The following is a 19583-nucleotide window of genomic DNA, read 5'->3' as shown; positions in this document are numbered from 1 at the left end:
TTCCACTTGTGCTGACTTAAAAACAACAAAAAGAAAAATCCCTTAAAATAATATTAACCTCAAAACATACATAATCAAACAAAATGGTTGGATTGCTGTGGCTCAACTTCCCAATTTGTCTTCCAGAAGGCTTTACATTTTCCTTGGTTAGACGCCTACAGGGGGAGAAGAAAAGGTGACAGGGATCATCTTAAGTAATTTCCTTCATAATAGCTTTGTTACATCATGAAAACAACAATTCCTACCCAAATATTCAAAATGGATCCATGTAAACGACCACATTCATCATAGATTTTACTGTAGGACTTGGGATATTTTGACTAGGCATTCTCCCAGAGGGTATTAAGATTTTGGATTAATACTTAATATTTATAATATATACATTTCCATTTTAGAGTAAAGTCTAATAAAGCATTAAAACTCTTAATGTACTCTACAAGTAGATAAAACTCTTCTTATAGAGAATCATAGTTATTTTAGATTTAGAAGGGCTCATTTATTAATTTAGGAATTAAGATATCCAACCAATTTAGTTTAATGCAATGAAATAAATGCCTCATGCCATCTGTCTCAGTGACCCTAACAGAATAATAGCTAATGCTATACTACTTGATACGGGAAGTTCTCTGGTTTTCATATTTAAAGTAAACAATTTTTGAAAAATCAATCCTACTCCTTTCTTTCCTCTTTATCTTCCTCTGCTCAGTATTCTTTTACTAACAATCTGGAAATTTTTATCTATGAATGCCTACAATTTAAAACAATGGTAAAGCATCTTAAACTCTTCTGATGAAATTATTACATAATAAATATAGAAAATTGAAACTTGAAAAGCTTAGAACTGACAGGAAGCTTTCTAGAATGAAAATATAATGAAGCAAATAACAAATTCAGCTGATAGCTAAAGGAATTGACCACTCTGGAAGTGAGAAATTGATATAATTGTCTTAAGAAGTTTCTTATGAAAAAAACTGACCCATCAATCAAAATTATTCCATCATTGACTGCTTTGTCTTTCCATTCACCTTGGCCCAGTCTCCCTCACCAGAAGAGACACCTATCAGTTTCAAACTTGGCTATACTCCATTTCATCTTCAAACTTACCACCACTTGTCCCTATTTCCAACCCTACTATTTCAGGTGGCCCTCCTACTTTCCAAAGCTAACCCTTCCTCTCTACACTTTTTATCCTGTTCTCTTTTGCCTTCACTACCAAGAAGGAAAAAAACAAACAAAAATAAAAGGAATACTTTCTTGATTATGCCTTCCCCTCAAGATACCATAGTGTCTGGCACATGGAATACAATCCGTGAGTATTAGTAGAATGAATTATTGGCTGCCCTATAGCAAACTCATGTTTTAAACAGTAACCAAAACTTGTGAGATTCTGCAAGTAGTAAATTACTACATTCCATTCTCAACATAAAATGTTCAATCAATATCAAAATCATATTGTTCAAGCCTGGTGAAATAGTTATAACTTAAAAATATAACAAAAATCCAAGTACTTAAAAAATTCTGCACATATTCTGTGACAGGCAAAGTGCTAAGAAAAAAAGGGAAAAAAAGATGAATAACAGCTCCTGCCCTCACATTCAGTCCAGCTGGAAAGACAGATTTAAAATCGTTTATTAAATGTTTATATTCTTAAACAAATAGAGCGAATTACGGAACAGTACTTATTGTATGCTATCAATAGTGTAAAAAGGGGAAATATATTTGTATTCCTTTATATATCTATAAAAGTATCTGGAAGAATAAATAAGAAACTAAACAGTGGCTACTTTTTTTTTTCCTTTGGGAGGACTGAGTGGACAGAGGAATGGGGTGAGAGACTTTTTTACTGTCGACCTTTTTATATTTACTGAAATTTAAATCATGTAAAACTATTCAGAAATTAGATGATTAAGAAAATAAAAACAATCATAGTAATGTATCCAAGGAGTGTGATAGCACTATATGCATATGGGACAGTGGTGGTACAAATAAAGAACCACCAATTATGCTTGGCAATATGTGCTACAAAACGCTATACAGAAGAGGTAACATTAAAGCCCACACTCTGAGCATGAGGTCTCCAGAGAGAGAAAAGCAGTAAGGAAAAAAACAAACAAACAAAGAAAACATATGCAAAGGAAAAGGAGACCATAGCACATTCAGGGAAACATAAGTGGGCTTAGTACAGGTGGAGGTAGAGTTGGCAGGAAATTAAGTTGGAAATAGGGAGGGACAGGTCATGGAGGGTCTCTTACATCACTATACCATAAAATTTGACATATAACTTGTAGGCAACGGCTAGTCACCAAAGAACTGTAAAGAAAGAGGATAATACGAGGCACTACAATACTCTAGATAAAAGAACTAAATTAACAGCAATAAAGAATAGAAGAGACAGATTCAAGAGATTTAATATTTAATATATTAAATAATCCATATAAAGCACTTCGGTGTCTGGCACACACAGTAATGGCTCCATAAATACTAGCTCTTGTTGTTAAGCTAGAAACGCTACCTGGGGAATTCTTAAGACCAGAACTCTTTCAGAAGAATCAGTTTTAATATCTCCTTCCATGCTTTCCCCAACTTCCATAGGGTAAATAATTCACTCTCTTCTCTATCCTCCCATAAAACTTCATATACACTGTATAACAGCACCTATTAAAAGAGACTGTGATTGTGCACATACCTGTTTCCCGGTAGACTGTGACCAGGAACAATATCACTAGGCAAAGACAGTGATGTTGCAAACTGTGAAACCTAGTTAAACTAGGAAATGTACTACTTTTAGTTAGAATAACCATACCATTGCATGAATGTTAAAGAAATGATAATAGCCTTGCTGAAAACACTTGCAATACAGCAGCATATTTAGTATCTAAACCAATACATTGAAGTATATAATTTTCGTAATTAAACTTCAAACATTTTACCAAGAAGTAAAAACCACCACTCGTGTTTTTAATGACATGAAAATAAAGCACACAAATGAAAAAAAAATCGAAATTTTTCTAAAGTTGACCCTATGGAGATAGTTCTGCATCTTCCAAAAAGAAAAAAAATCTTTATTACAATAACTTTCAGCAGAGGAAATTCCTAGAATTTTGACTATCTTGTACAAGCCATTAAATGTATTCTGCAAATTGAGCAAAGAGCACAGTAGCTTGTCCTTTTTAAGAAAACTTATCCTATAATACGATGCATTAAAGAGGATTTTTATAAGATTTCATAGCTATGCAAATATGACAACTACAAAAACTAACTTGTAGTCAAATGAGCTAAAAACCACAAAAATTGATAGTCATTCTATCTGTAGTATATAATCAGCTATACTATTAGCAAATATTCTTGGGTTGCCTCAAAATTGAGGCTCAGACATAGGCTGGCTGAAAGAAAGTAAATTAGATCCAGAAATACTTTAGATTAATATGAAGAAAAAACTTAAAACTTACTTCATGATATATTTGGCTCTGTCTATTGTTTGAGCTTTAACTTTTACTAAAAGTGGGTGACTGTTATAAGTTTCATTCTTCCATTGGCCATACAGACGATATCTTAAAAAATGATGAGAGGAAGAATTAGGAAAAGTTAACCACTTAGAGGTTAATACACTAGAACAGTACTTCAAAATACAAAAATATTATATATTTACCTGTGCTGATATGGAAATGTTTTAAACATTCCCCATAGTTCCTCAGACATACAAGCATTGCAGTCCATCAAAGAAAGAGATGGAAGTAGTACCTGGTCAGTAATGCTAAGCAAACAGCTAAGGATAACTTCCTAAGAAGAATGGAGGAAAAATTATTTCAGTAAGCAGTCCACATTAATCCACCCTCTAAATAAATTTATGTCAGCCTTGGAAAAATTGCCATTCAGTGATCTCATAACACACCATGTCTAATTCCTCACACTATCACTGTCCTTTTCACAATAGTTATTTGTGTTTCTCTATCTAAAAAAGCAAATGAGGAGAGGGAAGGAAAGGGGCAGCAAGAGAATGAGGGACTTTTATTATCCCTCCTCCCTTTTCAACATGGTAATCCTCAAAAAGCAGGAGGCTGTCAATCTTAAAAGATAATGTATAATATGCCAAAGCTATATTCAGCATGTAACAGATAAAATAATTATTCACATAGGTGACTAAAGCTTGTCCACACTAAAATTTGCAGTACGCTGTACCCAGACAAACTAGATACATTGGATTTTTGTAGTCTCTTACCGTTTTCTCTTTATCTTCTTGTTTGCTTCCATCAGACTGAAACTAAAATTTAAAAAAAAAACTATAAATGAAATGTAAAAGGTTACGATTAGGCTGTCACAATTTAGTTTCTAATTTGAAAAAATTAACTTGCACATGGTTGTGAATTATTTCCTTACTATTTACACATATGTCAGTTTTAAATATAGCCAGTATTACCAATTAACATTTTTAAATTTCATCTATATTTCTAACCTTCAAATCATTTGTGACATTCATGAGTTTTAAATGTTAATTTTATAAGCCAACTATTTTCTCAACCTCATTATCACAAACCAAAGCATCTTAAACCTAATCGAAGTACTTATTATGAAATTGTAGCCAGCCTAAGTTAGTTATAATGCATTTTTCTATCTAGACAGTCTAGTTTTTCCCCTACAGAACTGGTAAAAATCTAACTCTAAAGGAACAACGAAAAAAATTAAACCCAAAGAAATTTAAAACTATGTTTTAATTCACCACTAAAGTCCTCACTGAGAAATAAGCCCAAAATATTAACAACACTGCTGACAAAGATAAAATCACTGCCTAACTTGGACAGACTGAAAAAAAAAATCAGCCAATACTAAATCAATGATTTGCAGGTGGGCAGCTCAAATGCCATGTTTGACAATGCTGTCTATTCATTCAAAATGAAATAGTAATACTTGTGTGTGCGTAGGCGGGTGGAAGGTTGGGGGAGTTTGCAAAGGCCAAAAGTACAAATGAAGCACTGATACTCAAAGACAATCTAGAGTTCTGAAGTAGGATTTAGCTCAACACCAAGGGAGGGAGGGGAAAAGCCAATATGCAGCTAACAAACTTATTTTCTTGGCAGATAATGGTATTTTGTGCATATACGTTTTTGTGTTTACTTAATTTAATGAGCATAACTAAAGGGAAGTGTCACTTCTGTGCAACATTTTCATTTAAGACTAATTCACGGACTGCCACATTACCCTGATGGGAAAACACACACAATCACATCCATTTTAATAAGCAGGATAAAAAGTTATGGTTCCCTTTCACAGAAACATTATTAAGTCAACATATATCCTGCAGCAAATAAAGAGTCAGGTTATGAAAGAGTGGTCTGGCAGAAAACAAACTAGACAGTTGCCTTTGTTTTGTTTGGTTGTTGGGGTGGGGAGTAATTCTGACAACATACTAGTATACTTTGAGAAGCAGGAATAAGGGTATGTCATAATTGGAAGAACTAGGTTTAGAGTACATTATGTTGGGAATAAAGGCAATTAAGGTACTCCTTTACTAGGATACTACGATTTAAACAAACGTAATAAAGCTACACGTAGTTTTCTCCAAAGAAATAAAACATTTTCTTAGTTACTAAGCTATCCTAATTCCCTTACTAGATAATTATAAGAGGTTCTGATGTCTGTATGTCAGTTCTCTTGATTTCATAAGCATAAAAATTTTGGAAAAATAAATCAAGAAATATGGAGAGTAAAATGAAACCATTTAGAAGAAAAGTAAGAAACCTTTCTATCAAAGGCTAATTATAACAAAGATGAAGAAAAAAATAAATTGAGGTACATGCAGGTAAAAGTAATTTTTTTTTGTTTAGTAGAAAGATAAAGACACATTCCACCCCCTTGATGCTTTTACTTTGCTTTTTAATTCAGAGTAAATATAAAATTCTCCATTCCCATAAGACAAGACTAGAAGTTTTACTGACTGGCCAGGCCAGGGTAAAAATGGAAGGAAGAAAGGAGAAAGAGAAACAAAAGACATGCATTCATTCATTCATTGCTATGTGCCAGGCACTGAGAATTCAAAGATGAACAGAATGGAGTTCCTATCTTTGAGGAGCTCATGAAGATCAAAACTACACTTTCCAAATAACTGGTAGGAACTGAATTTTTAAGTTTGAATAAAATTGAGCACTCACAATTATGCCTACACAGACCATCAGCTATAAATGGCCCCAAGCAGGTTCCAATCTTGCCCTATAAAGACTGAGCAGCTGACTGGGTAGCATAACGGTAATGGGCACAAAAAGAATGTAGGTCCATTAAGAGGGGGCATTTGAAGAGTCGAGAAATAAAGGATGGGAAAAGATATAGCTACAACTTGATAAATTACTTTTTTATTACTAATGTTCTATTTTTAGTTACCTCTAACCCATGAATGTTTCAAATTTTACTTTAGACTATACTTTATCTCAGAAAATAATGAAAAATACTAAGATTTGTGACTAAATTGGAACTTTAAGTTACATCTAAGTAAATTATAGCACTATTTTCACCATATTTTCCTTGTTCTTATTAACAACCATTTGAGTATTCACTATATGCCATGTACTAGGCTAAGAACTTCACATTTATGTCTTAAAACTACTCTATAAGGAAAATCTTTTTGCTAGAAAATATCCAAATAAAACACATCGAAATAACTTACAAATAGGAAAATATAACCTATAGGTTAAAAGTTACAGGAACATGACTTGATCAAGTCTGAAGAAGAGATAACTAAATTGCCATTCAATGTTTTGGTTCAAAACTTTGTTTTTATTTTTTGATAAGAAACTCTTAAGGATTTATAAAAACACTCAAAAATAACCAGTAATGTTGATACCACATCATTAATGAAAATACAGGAAGAGATACTAAATTAAAAAAGTACTATCTTCCATCACATTTCATTTTGTCAATACAAATCCATCCTAAGATGCCAAAGAACTAATAATATATGGTCACCTACACACAGGATGGCCACATGTGCTGGTTCTCGCACATGGGTAAATAACAATACAACCTTTCAATCTTAAGAGTCCTAGTTTAGACAATAAAGTACATTGTTTCTCTACCTACCACATGGGTAGCATTCAAATTGCAGTAAATGACTTAAAGGAGTGGTTTAAATATTAAAATATAGAAAACAAAACAAACTGCTAAATAGCTATGCTCAGTTTCATAAAATTCACCACTCAAAAGTAATTACTTGGTTAAAACACTGGTTATGATACAAAAGTGTGCTTTGTTTTTACACAAGCATGGTTCTAACAAGATGTATACAAAAATGGGTATTCAGTACACTTAATAAATATGAATATGTGATTTATTTAAATGGATTCTCTTTTTATCATAGAATTATAAAGAGTTCATAATAGAGAGAAAAAAAATGGTGTAGATGATAGAGGCTCTGTTCAGCCCTCTGGCGACCAAATCAAAGTTGTGACAGAAACAAGGAGTAGCAGCAAGGAAAAATCGCCTGGGATCTTGATCAACAAGCCATACAACTAGGAAGAAATCTAAGAAATCACCCTGCAACGGCAGAAGGTAGGACGGGGCCAGAACGAGGGGTTTGCTTGGTCCTGAGCTGCTGAGTGAAGCTGCGGTAGTGGCAGAAGCTTCTTAAAGGGGCGGCGTCTGCGAGCGGATTTTTGTGGTGACAGATCTGGTCACTCTGAGCACCAGTGCCGATTCGGCTGCACTCAGGAGGCACCAGGGACTTACAAGGAGATACTGTTGGAGTAAGGGCCGAGGCAAGACTTGTTTGGTACAGAAGTGCTGCTAGTATCCACTGTTCCCTGTTGAGGCCTCCCCCCTCCCAATGCGCGGGACACAGGGCAGCCATAGCACTGATGTAATCAAACTGGATAACAGAGGTCGCTCCACCCAGAGGATTCCCTGAAACTCTGCCTCCTCCAACTCACGGCCCCACCCATGCCACATCCAGGTATATCCTCAGCGAGTCAGGTGCTCCTTGCTGAGACTCACACTGGAGGCAACTGGCCTCAGTTTCTGGTGTGGCCTTTTGAGGCACCTATAAGCACAGCATCTGTGGATTGCTTGCTGAATCTTAACAGGTGGCCCCGGAGGGGTAGAGGCTTGGGCTAAGTTTGGCCTGCAGCTGAACCCCTCTCAGGACTGTGCCACTGGACACCTTCATAAATCCACACTAATAACACTGGTAGACTTAGGAGCTTTGCTTAGTACATAGAAACAGACATGGAAAGGCAGCCAAAATGGAAAGACAAAGAAGCAGAAACCATATGAGAGAACAGAACAGAGATCCAGATATAATGGAGTCAAGTAATCTAACAGATGCAGAGTTCAAAATACTGGTTATAAAGATGCTCAATGAACTTTTGGGATGTGTAGAAAAAGTCAGTGAGAACTTTTAACAGAGAGATAAAAAAAAAGCATAAAAAAAGAAATGGAAATTATAAAAGGGGACCAGTCATAAATGAAGAACACGTTATCTGAGATGAGAAGTATATTAAATGAAATAAACAGAGCAAATAAAGAAGAGGATCAAACGACCTATCTAGAGGACAAGAAAGCCAATCAGGACACTCAATCAGAATGGCAAGAGATAAGATGCCAAGACTATAAAAATAATTTAAGGAGGATATGGGACACAATTAAGGCTCCAAATATTCATTTGATCAGTGTAACTGAAGAAAATCAAGATGTTGAACAGCTGTTTGAAGAAAAAATGATGGAAAACTTCCCTAACCTGAAGGAAATGGACATAAAACCCCAGGAAGCTCAGAGAATTCCAAAAATCAGGGATCCAAAGAGGCGCACACCAAGACACATGATAATTAAAATGCCAAAGGTTAAATACAAAGAAAGAATATTAAAAGCAGCAAGAGAAAAACAAATCATTACTTATAAGGGAACACCCGTAAGACTGGCAGCTGATTTCTCAAAAGAAACAGAAAGGCTTGGCAAAACAATATTCGACAGGATGAAAATCCAGGATATGCAACCAAGAATAATTTATCCAGCAAAGCTATCATTTAGAGTTGAAGGACAGATAAAGAGCTTATCAGACAAAAATAAACTAAGGGAATTTATCACCACCAAGCCAGTATTACAGGAAATGTTGGAGGAACTTCTTTAAGAAGAAAAAACATGTATCAAAAACAGGAATAAAGAATGGTAACAACTACATTCCTATCAATAAGTACCCTAAATGGAAAAGAATTATGTGCTCCAACCAAAAGATAGAGTGGCTGAAAGGATAAGAAAACAAGACCCCTACATATGAAAAGGAAGGGGATAGAAAAAGATATTGCTTTGATGGACCTAGAAGGTATTTAAGTCAGACAGAGAAAGATAAACACTATATGATTTCACTTAAATGTGGAATCTAAGGAATAAAAAGAACTAATAAAAAAAAAGTTCATAATAGAAATCTTTTATAAAACCAAAAATTGCCTCGTAAATCTATCATTAGGGCAAATTAAGTTTTTCATGTAGAATTTGTTTAAAGTAATATGCCCCTGTATTTTAGTTTAGATTCTCCCAGAAGCAGACCCTATTCAAGTTCAGGCACAGTTTATTTGGGAAGTAATCCTAGGAAATACCAGTAGGAAATTATTCTTGTGAGTAACTAGAGCTTAATTTCAATAGAGACTCTGAGGGCCTGTGTAAAAATACATCTCAGGGTTATCTCATCTGAGGACAACTCCCATTGTTTCAGTAGTTGAGAATTGGGGAGATGAGGGAGAGTTAATTTAGCTCCCCAGCATCCAGGCTACCAATTCCTCCACTACCCATGCAGGCTCCCAGGGCCAGAAAAGCCCTCAAAGACATACAGGTGCCAGAGTTGAAAACTGGGCTGGCACACACTGAAATGTTAAGGACCTGGTATAAGAGCCAAAGGAATATGGTAAGATCTGATAGCAGCTGCTATACCCTCTATAGACAAATGGCCAAACCTCTAAGAGGTGTATGTTTTCACAAATATTTTTAAATGTTACCTCTCTTTTATACACTTTGAATTTTTTTTTCTGAAACTGAACACTGAGGTTCAATTTCAGAAAACAGTCCTTGAGAGGAGGCACAGGGGTTGAATCAATTGTTTATAGTGTGCATTTTGGTCCACACTAAAAATTCTACTTTTCTCTTATAAAATGTACTTAGGAAAATTATACTGTTAGTAGTCTTTTAAAAATTATACTGTTTGTAGAGTGTCTACATTTGCCTATTAATAGACTTAATATTTGCCTGTCCTTATATGTTTATATGTCTCATTAGGTTAAAAGCATAGCTAATGAGAAAAATTAAGATCCTATTTGTAATTTATTACCTTAACTATGATTCTACACCTTGATTAGAATTGTCACATGAAGATATTCAGTAATAGCTAAGGTGACCTTAGTTCAAACTAATTAATATAAGTGACAATATAAGTGCAAATATAAACATCCTAACAGTTCTTCTCTGCTCAGGCTCGTTCAGGAGCAAAGGTGTTGTGGATTAAACTTGGTCTCTCTGAGACCTGAGAAACTGAACCAAACAGAAAGAAAAATTTTCTCCAATTTCACCTTTACACCTAGGTATAAACACTGAGTAGTCTGATAGAACAAGTATGGCCACATTCACATAAATTAAGCATGAGTATGATGAATTCCACTGTACTTGAACCCTGTACTTTCATCCACAAGGAATATTAATTTTGAGCTCTAATCTACACAACCAAGGTAGATCTTCAATTCTGAAAAGAAATAAATGGAGTTAAGCAGGATCACAGACTCTCCGGAGCTCCCCTAAACAGCTGATGAAAACTTAAAAAAAAAAAAAAAAAAAAAAAAAGGAAACATCAAGCCAAAATTCTAAAGTAGCTGATTCATAAACTAGAGTTTTAGAATCAGTGGTCTAAAGTACAATCTCTCCCTAGCAACCAACACTTTTATTATGAAAAATTTCAGGTTTACAAAGTTAAATGTGCTGATTCACATAGTTCTCAGAATAGGGTAACAGAGTAATAGATCGATATTCACTATCACTATGGTAAACAACTTAATCCATTAACATCAGCAGAATGCAAAAAAGCACCAAGGAATGTAAGTACTATCAAAAACATTGAAGTATGTCAGGTGAGCACATTAAAGTTGTGTTCTACGATTAAAGAAAATATTAAAGATAGTAAAATGTTTCCATTCATACACATATATTCTATAGAGCCACTCTTTTAAGTCTGAAATAAAGACCAAAATTAGTTAATATACTGGAACAACAGTTCTCAAAATAAACAACAAAAAAAAAGTTCTCAAAGTTTAGTCTTTGGACCAGCAGCATCGGCATCACCTGGAAACTTGTTAGAAATGCAAAATCTCAGGTCCCACCCCAGACCTACTGAATCAGAAACTCTGAGGATGGGGTCCAACAATCTGTGTTTTAAGAAGACCTACAGGTGATTCTGATGCATGCTAATGTTTGAGAATTACTATACAGTAAGTCCTCAGTTAACATCATTGATAGGTTCTGTGACTTTAAGCGAAACAACATATAATGAAACCAATTTTACCATAGGCTAATTAATGTAAACAAGAGCTAAGTTCCTATGGCACCTCATTGATGTAACAAAATGATATTATTCAAGGACCTATCTATACTAGATAGTCCTATACTACCTATCTCATATTTAAGAAATACATACACACAAACACAATCAGTGAGATAATTACAAATAACTATAGGCCAGAAGACTAGTCTGTTAAGTGATAGCTGGCATAAGCATATAAGCTACTTTCTAAAAATATGCATAATTTATACATACAAGCAACATCAAGCTTATAAATGAGAGATCTGTTATTGAAGTTTAATTGTAAATACATTATTTGGAACTAAGGTCATATTCCACCTTTAAAAATAATGTTATAAGCCCTGGTCAAATTCCTAGCAACAAAACTCTTTAAACCTTAAATAGAGAACAAATGATTTGTTATAGTGAAATATTTTTATGGGTAAAAAAATGAACCAAAATTCTAAGTCAGATTCCTACCACAACCTTAGCAATGAGAGAAGACAGATTTCTTCCCACACTGTCATCAAAATAAACATTTTTCTCTTCCCTTCTGCCCCACAAAAATAGAGACTGGAGCTAGAGGCAGGCATCAGGCACAACTGTAATAGAACGGAGGTAAAGGAGGGCTGCAATGGAGATGCAGGAGAGGAAGGACAACATGACAGTTCTAGCACCTGTGTATCTTGGTAACAATACTGTATATCTGTATACATGTCTATGTATGGGGCACTTTCACAAGTTAGATGTTTGCTCTCTTGCTTACAAGTTTATGATCCTTGTAGCCAAAGAATTTCAGAACAAGAGACATGAACATTAAAATTTTCGATTAAAAAGAATGGCATTGGTGGGTGAAAGTAAGATGAAAAAGAGGCTATTTACATTGTCTCAAAATATCTCCTCACAAGATACATATTAACAACAAAGGGTTACCAGAGGGGAAGGGGGAGGGAGGAGGAAGATGGGGTAAAAAAAATAAAAAATAAAACAACAAAGGGGAAACGAGTAACTGTACAGTGGAGAAACCTGGCAGCCATCACCTTAACCAAGTGATCAATGTTACCATCCCCAGTAATGAGACAAACTGACTTCACATGCTTCCCAATATGATGCACTGTGAAAGACACAACCTTTTTTTCTCTGAACAAGCACTAGTTAACTAACATGACTCATCTGTTTCAGACTATAAGCATCAAGGTATTGAAACAGTTATACTTCCTCTTTATATGAATGTTATACAATAAATGATATCTATAGTAAACTACTTAACAGATTTCCTCAGAGTATCTTTCCAGAAGGTAAATTTGTGAGCATTAAAAACACTATCAGCTAAGTTAAAAGCCAAGTCAAATATTTCAGGTGTAAAATTTTCTGTGTATTACTGTTGTCAAAAATTAAAATTGGAGGCAATCGCCAAACGCTGGAAAGAAATGCATTTGTACTTATAACAATTTCTAGATGCTTTTGGTTGCCTTGTTTTACAAGTGAAAAGAAATTTTGTATTCTTTTCAGTTTCAAGACCTTGAGTTAGGCAAAGATCTCTTAGAACAAAAAGAGCAAACCATAAAAGTAGTACTAAATTGGAATTAATTAAAATTAAAAAATTTTTGCTTTTCAAAGACTTAAAATGAAAAGGCAAATCAGGCTGAAAAATAATAAAAGACAAGTAACCAAATTAAAAATGGGCAAGAGATTTAAATAGACATTTCAATAAAGATGACTACAAATGGCAAATAAAGACATGAAAAGATGCTCAACATCACTGATCATCAGAGAAATGTAAATTAAAAGCATAATAGGTAACACACCCATTAGAATGACTAAAATTTAAAAGACTGACAATACAAAGTGTTGATGAGGATCTGGAGCAACTTAACATTGCTTTCAGGAATGCAAAATGGTCATACGCATTGAACAATTTGGCAAAAAAATAAATATACACTTACCCAAATGGCCCAGAAATCTCATTCCTGAGAGAACAAATCATGACCACCCCCCTCCACTAAGACTTGTACAAGAATATTCATAGCAGCTTTATTTATAATAGCTCCCAACAAGAAACAACCCAAATGCCTATCAACTGGTGAATAAACTCTGGTTATGTCCATATAACGAAAAGTACTCAGCAATAAAAGAACTTTTGACACATGCAAAAACTTGGATGAATCTCAAAAGCATTAAGTGGAAGAACCCAGACAGAACACAGTACATTCTGTACAATTCCATTTATATGAAGTTCTAGAAAAAGCCTATCAGTGGTTGCCAGGAAACAACAGTGAAGGGAGGGAATTGACAAAGAGGCAAAGGGGAACTTACTGGAGAGATGAAAATATTGTGGCGGTGGATACACAACTGTATACATTTGTCAAAACTCATCAAATTATACACTTAAAATGGGTGAAATTTACTGTATGTAAATTATAACTCAAAGCTGATTTTAAAAACAAAACATAGCATAAATGGTTGCCCTTGGGGTAGTGATAAGAAGGGAGTACAAGGGAAACACTGTGGTGCTGGTAATGCTCTATTTCTTGATCTAGGTCATAGATACATGGGTATTTAGTTTGGAAAAAGTCACTGAGCTGTACAATTATGGTTGGGTACTTTTTGTATGTTCTATTTTAATAAAAAGTTTACTAAAAAATTACATAATAAATCCTCAACAGTATGATGTTCAGGGGACTTCATACAAATAATGGCAATGGTTCAAAATAACAGCTAAGAAAATAACTGAGCAAAAAAAAAGGGGGGGGAGGGGAACGCTGAGTTAACCACTAATTATAAGGGAATTCAAAAAACATTCACTTGTCCAAAGCATGTTTTCCTATGTAGGGGACTTGACTAATAATCTAGCTAGATTTAAGATCTATACATAGTTATATAGATATATAGATTTAATTATATTATGTATTTACTCTCTATATATAATGTACATATGTGTGTGTATAAAAATAAATGGTTAGGTCTATGCCATGCTATCCTGAACAAGCCCAATCTCATCTAATCTCGGAAGCTAAGCAGGGTCGGGCCTGGTTAATACTTAGATGGGAGACCACCTAGGAAGACTAGGTGTTGTAGGCGAAAAAATAAAGAATAAAGAATTGTAAGCTGACAAGGTCCTTGCAGTCTGTGAGGTCAACCAAGGGTTGCCTCGCCAAATGAATGAATGAATAGGATACAATGGACTTTCCCCAAACCTTACTCAATATAACCTTTTCTTAAGAGTTCACTTTCTATTTATTTCTAGAGATACACATAACACAAACATACTCATAACACTGTCATTCCAAAATTTAATTTTCTACTTGGAAGAAAAAATTCTTACTGACCTCCTTCATAAATGATTTGCCTATGCGCACCACTTTTGCGAATAAAATGGGATCGTGAGAAAGGTGAGGACCAAGGTAACAGAACATATTGAAGACGTCTCTCCTCAAATCTTCAAAGCTCTCTGCTTGTTTTGGTGCTCTCTTGTTTTGCAAAGCATTAACAGGTGAGCCTTTAGCACCTTTAGGAACGCCAACTCTATAAAAAGCAAAATTTACATGTATACTATACAATATCCCATTTTAAGTTGTCATATTTATCAGTAAAACTTTTCTTGCTCATATTTGCTTTCTATATTTCAATCATGCCTAACTTTATTATACCAGCTAATTTAATTGATAGAAAAAGACAAAAACAATACTTATTTGAAAAAAAAAAATCAGAGCTCAGGAGACTTTCAAATTAACTGCATTAGAAAAGGAAATCAGAGAAATGCAGATTCCAAGTAATATTTAACATACATCATATGAATTTTTTAGTTAAGCTTGGCCAATATCAGGAATTTGGATATGGGATTAGCAAACAAGGGATGGACCTCAGAGACACTGAGAGGTGAAACAAAAAAATATGAATATAACAACACTGATTCAAGTCAATAAACATTTCTCAAACTGAGTTCCACTACCTAGACTAAGTATAAGGTAGGTGGTCATAGGGAAGGTGAACATCATAATGTAAGAGGATGTCACACTAAAAAGGACAGCATGCCCAGAGTTCTCACCTGCTGAACAAGGTATCCCACTGTGGAGTCACAGGGGTCACTCTCTGAGAAGAAGCCTTTGTGGTCCACAGCCTAGGTGGCACTAGAGGCAGCAGCCAGCAGCTAAGCACGAGTTACAAGGCTGGGGCTTTTGAGGCAGACTGTGATGTGTGGGGCTGATGCCAGAGCTGCTACCAATACTGCTCCTAAGTATCCTGAAAGTAGGCTGAGGGCTAGAGGACTGGCCAACACAGTAACTAGGGATGATGAGAGCAGCTGCATTAGCAATTTCCAGAACGGCAGGCTAAAAGCCAGGAGAGATGAGATAAGCAGGAAGCAATGTCCTTACTCAGAGCCACTCAACGTGGAATAGAGGAAAATTACACTAAGTAAAAACCTTAAGAATTCTCTGCCCCCAAGAGAGGAGGAAAAGTAAAAACCAGAAGAATGGAGTTTTCACTCTCAATGGAGCAAACTCAACCTAGAAGTCTAAGCTATAATCTTTAGACTACACTGCAGCACACATTCTCCAACATCTGGTCTAGTTGTTAGGCAACAAATCACGGATTAACACATATCAGACTGATACACTCTTGAGTAATTCTTACCTTCTAGTAAAACATACTAAAATATATGCGTGGTTTGAGGAGACAACATAAATATGCAGGCTTTTCTTGTAGTCCTAAACTACTTCTACCTTAATGATTAGTAAAGCATAAAGTAACATACCTTCGGTAGAGAGGCTCAATAGTTATGTGAATGAGCTTGCAAATAGCAAGGGCTATTAGCTTATGTGAAGCTGCATAATATGGAGGCATCTGATCCATAATGTTCTGTGCATGCTGCCAATCACCAATCTTTAATAAGGCTTCCAACAAACCAAGTTTTTGGTTGTCAGGTGGCTAAAAATGAACAATTATAGCAAAGATATTCATAATGCAGACACCAATAAATCTTAACATTTTTTCATTTAAAAAAACTGAACTAAACAACAAAACAATGTATGTCAACAAGCACTGCCATTCATGGAAAATGCAACAGTATTTTCCTCAAAGTACAATAAAGTTTTAGCTATTGAAGAAAAAAAAAACAACGGAATCTGTCTTTTCTATTTGCAGACATTATGTGACAATTTACAAACTTGGAATTATATTAAGTTGTACTTAATGTTATTGGGCCACAGAGAACTAGAATTCATTCATCTTTGAGAATCCCTTTAGAACCTGAGAGACGTTAATATGCAGAGCACGAATATAGTCAATACATTGGTGATTTTATTTAGAATACATTTTGAAATTTATCTAAGAAAAAAACATGGTAGCCTCTTTTGGGAAGGTGCCAATCAAATTAAAAACAAAATCTGCCCTTTGTAAATTAGTATTCCAAAAACCAGGTTTCACTGCAATTGAAATTAAGAAATTCTTCTCCCATAAATTGATTAACCATTACAAGTTAAATTTCATAATTCTAAATCCAGGAAACAATGTTAATTTTATTAGAATGAATCATATACCTTTTCTACTTTCTCCTCTTCTTTTTCCTTTTCCTTCTCTCGCTCATCAATTTTTTCAGAAGACAATACAACCATTGTAAGTTTTCTAACAATTTGCTTAGCTTCCACAAGTTCTCGTTTGTGTTCATCCATAATGCAGTTATCAGCTGGAAGAAGCTAAAAATGGTTTATTAAAATTTCATAAAACAGCTAATACCATTCACACATATGAAAAGCAAACACTACTATCAATTGATAAAACTGTAAATAAGAAGTCTAGATGGGGTGGTTCCATAGAGTAGTGGTTAGCATATCTGCTTTACACACAGAAGGTCCTGGGTTCAAGCCCCAGCAGAGCCACGGCCCAGGCCCCGGGTGCGCCAGGCCCCAGGTGTGCACCATGAGCGCGTGGGAGGAGACGCCCTGCCTTCAGAGATCTAGTTCTTAAGGGAAGATGGCAACATCCATAGGTCAGGGGTGGAAGGCAGGGGCGGGGGCAGGGCGGGGAGGGGATTAAAAAACATGTCAAGCCTTTTCATGACCATGATTTCTCTTCTGAATAAGTTTCTCTCCATTGTTCTCATAAAATCTGACAGGATTAAGTACCTGAATTTTGTCACCATTCAAAATTAGGTAATATATCTCCTGTTAGAGGCCCTAAATTAATATAATACCACAACAGTGATGTTTACCACTTAATTTATTAGTTTACTCAAGAAAATATGTACCTGGTGAGCTACTGAATTACATAAAGAGGTAAATTTGATTCCTTTAAATGAAAAATCTCTAGAAAAATTATGAACTTGACATCTCACTTTTCATTTTCTAGATACCTATTTGACTTTAGTCGCAAACTAGTCTCTAGTTTATTACAAAAGAAAGAGCAGTATGTGTATAGTCAGCCCTCCATTATGAAAAAGGATCAATTATCTCAAATACAGACATCTTGTGTAAGTGGAACATGGTTAATGTAGACATTTCATAAAATAACCCAGACACAAAGAAAAATACAGCCAACAAACCATTATTTATAGTTTCAGCTAGGCACTATGGTGAGCTATAAAAGAAATGTTCCTGCCCCTAGAAATGCATAATCTACTTCAGTAGCTAAGTCTAATGCAAAGTAAACAATAAACGGAAACAGTGAAATATTAAACTACATATTGTAGACTTCATCGCATTCGTTAAAAAAAGGGGGGGTGGTGGAAGAAAAGTCACCATGGACTGATGCAAGAAGGTAAGCAAGACTTTCTCATTCTTTATGCTCTCCACTGGCAATCAAACCCATTTTTCTTGCTTTACTTATCTGTCATAAGTCCTCATATTTTACCTAGACTATTGCAATTGCCTCTAAAATCTCCCATTACAATGGGTGAACTATAAGTTTTTTCTTACAGTTCTCTCAATTTCTAGTTTTGTGTATTTTGAAAATATGTTATTAGGTGTATAATATAAAGCTACAACTGTTACACCTTCTTAGTGAACACAATTTTATTATTAGGAAGTGACTATCTCTTCTTCCAAAAAGTCTATTCTGTCTAACAATAATAATTCCCCTGGTATATTTTCCCCATCCTTTTACTTTCAACTTTTCTTGGGTTTTAGAAGTGTCATGCAAACAATAAACGGATTTTGAATTCTGTCTGAAAATCTTTATCACCTTAACAGGTACATTTAGTCCACCTGCATTTATTGTTACAAACATATCAGGAATAAATCTATCATTATTTCTGTACTTTCCATTTGTCCTCTCAATCTACACCATAAATTCATACCTATGTCTTCAAATTCACCTTTTTCTGACCAATTTTCCATGTTCTCATTTTGTACATCACTTCTCTACTTTAAATCTTGAATGGCTGTCCACTCCCAACAAGAAAAAAATCCAAACTCTTTACTATGGCACTTAAGGCCCTTCACAGTTTAGCCCCAACCTACTTCTCCAACCTCATCTCCCCTGCATACCTAGGCTCCAACCACTCTGAGCTTCCTGATGTTCCCCTAAGGTGATAATGAAGCCCTTTCAAACCTGCTACCTTTATACTCAGTTAATTCTGCCTACAATGCTCCCACCTTTTAAGCATGGCCAACACCTACTCATCTATCAAATCCCATTTCAACATCACTACTTTGAAAAAAGCCTTCCAAAATCCCCCCAGACGGAAATGATCACTATCTATTCTGAGTCCCTACAGCACAATGTGAATACCGCCAATACAGTTATTATTATACAATGCAAATATTTTCTCCCTTGCTAGACTATCTATGACTGCTTCCAAGATAAAGTTTTACTCAACTATGTTACCACAGTACATACTGATAGGCAAGGAAGTTAGAAAGTGATCTCAAAGGCAGTGAAGATGATGTCAGTTTTAGACGGGTTTAAATTCATAGATATCCTAATGCACAACCTAATAAAACAGAAATTTCTATACTATGAACCTAGTTTTTTCAAACTGATAGGCTAAACTGTTACTACATTAGAGGTTATCAATCACAATCACATATACACTCTTCTAGATCCTGGATCCATCAATAAAAGCACA

The 19583-nt window shown here is 35.0% G+C and overlaps 1 protein-coding gene across 11 annotated transcripts in view; it reads right to left on the bottom strand.

The window, feature by feature from the left end:
* THOC2 (THO complex 2) overlaps nucleotides 1–19583 on the bottom strand; it is a 99016-nt gene that overhangs the window by 33486 nt on the left and 45947 nt on the right. For 6 of the 11 annotated variants that reach the window (XM_023522178.1, XM_023522180.1, XM_023522183.1 and 3 more), the window contains 7 exons: nucleotides 17059–17214; nucleotides 16275–16447; nucleotides 14848–15043; nucleotides 4220–4261; nucleotides 3650–3780; nucleotides 3450–3551; nucleotides 59–155 (listed from right to left, as the gene is read on the bottom strand). In XM_023522178.1, coding sequence (XP_023377946.1) covers nucleotides 59–155; nucleotides 3450–3551; nucleotides 3650–3780; nucleotides 4220–4261; nucleotides 14848–15043; nucleotides 16275–16447; nucleotides 17059–17214 — 897 coding nt within the window. The remainder of the gene's footprint in view (nucleotides 1–58; nucleotides 156–3449; nucleotides 3552–3649; nucleotides 3781–4219; nucleotides 4262–14847; nucleotides 15044–16274; nucleotides 16448–17058; nucleotides 17215–19583) is intronic. The other 5 variants (XM_023522179.1, XM_023522184.1, XM_023522182.1 and 2 more) reach the window with 1 other exon arrangement.

This window comes from Pteropus vampyrus, unplaced genomic scaffold (assembly GCF_000151845.1).
Source record: "Pteropus vampyrus isolate Shadow unplaced genomic scaffold, Pvam_2.0 Scaffold335, whole genome shotgun sequence".
NCBI lineage: Eukaryota > Metazoa > Chordata > Mammalia > Chiroptera > Pteropodidae > Pteropus > Pteropus vampyrus.
Note: the sequence above shows the minus strand (reverse complement) of the source record. Positions and strands in the feature narration are given on the sequence as shown.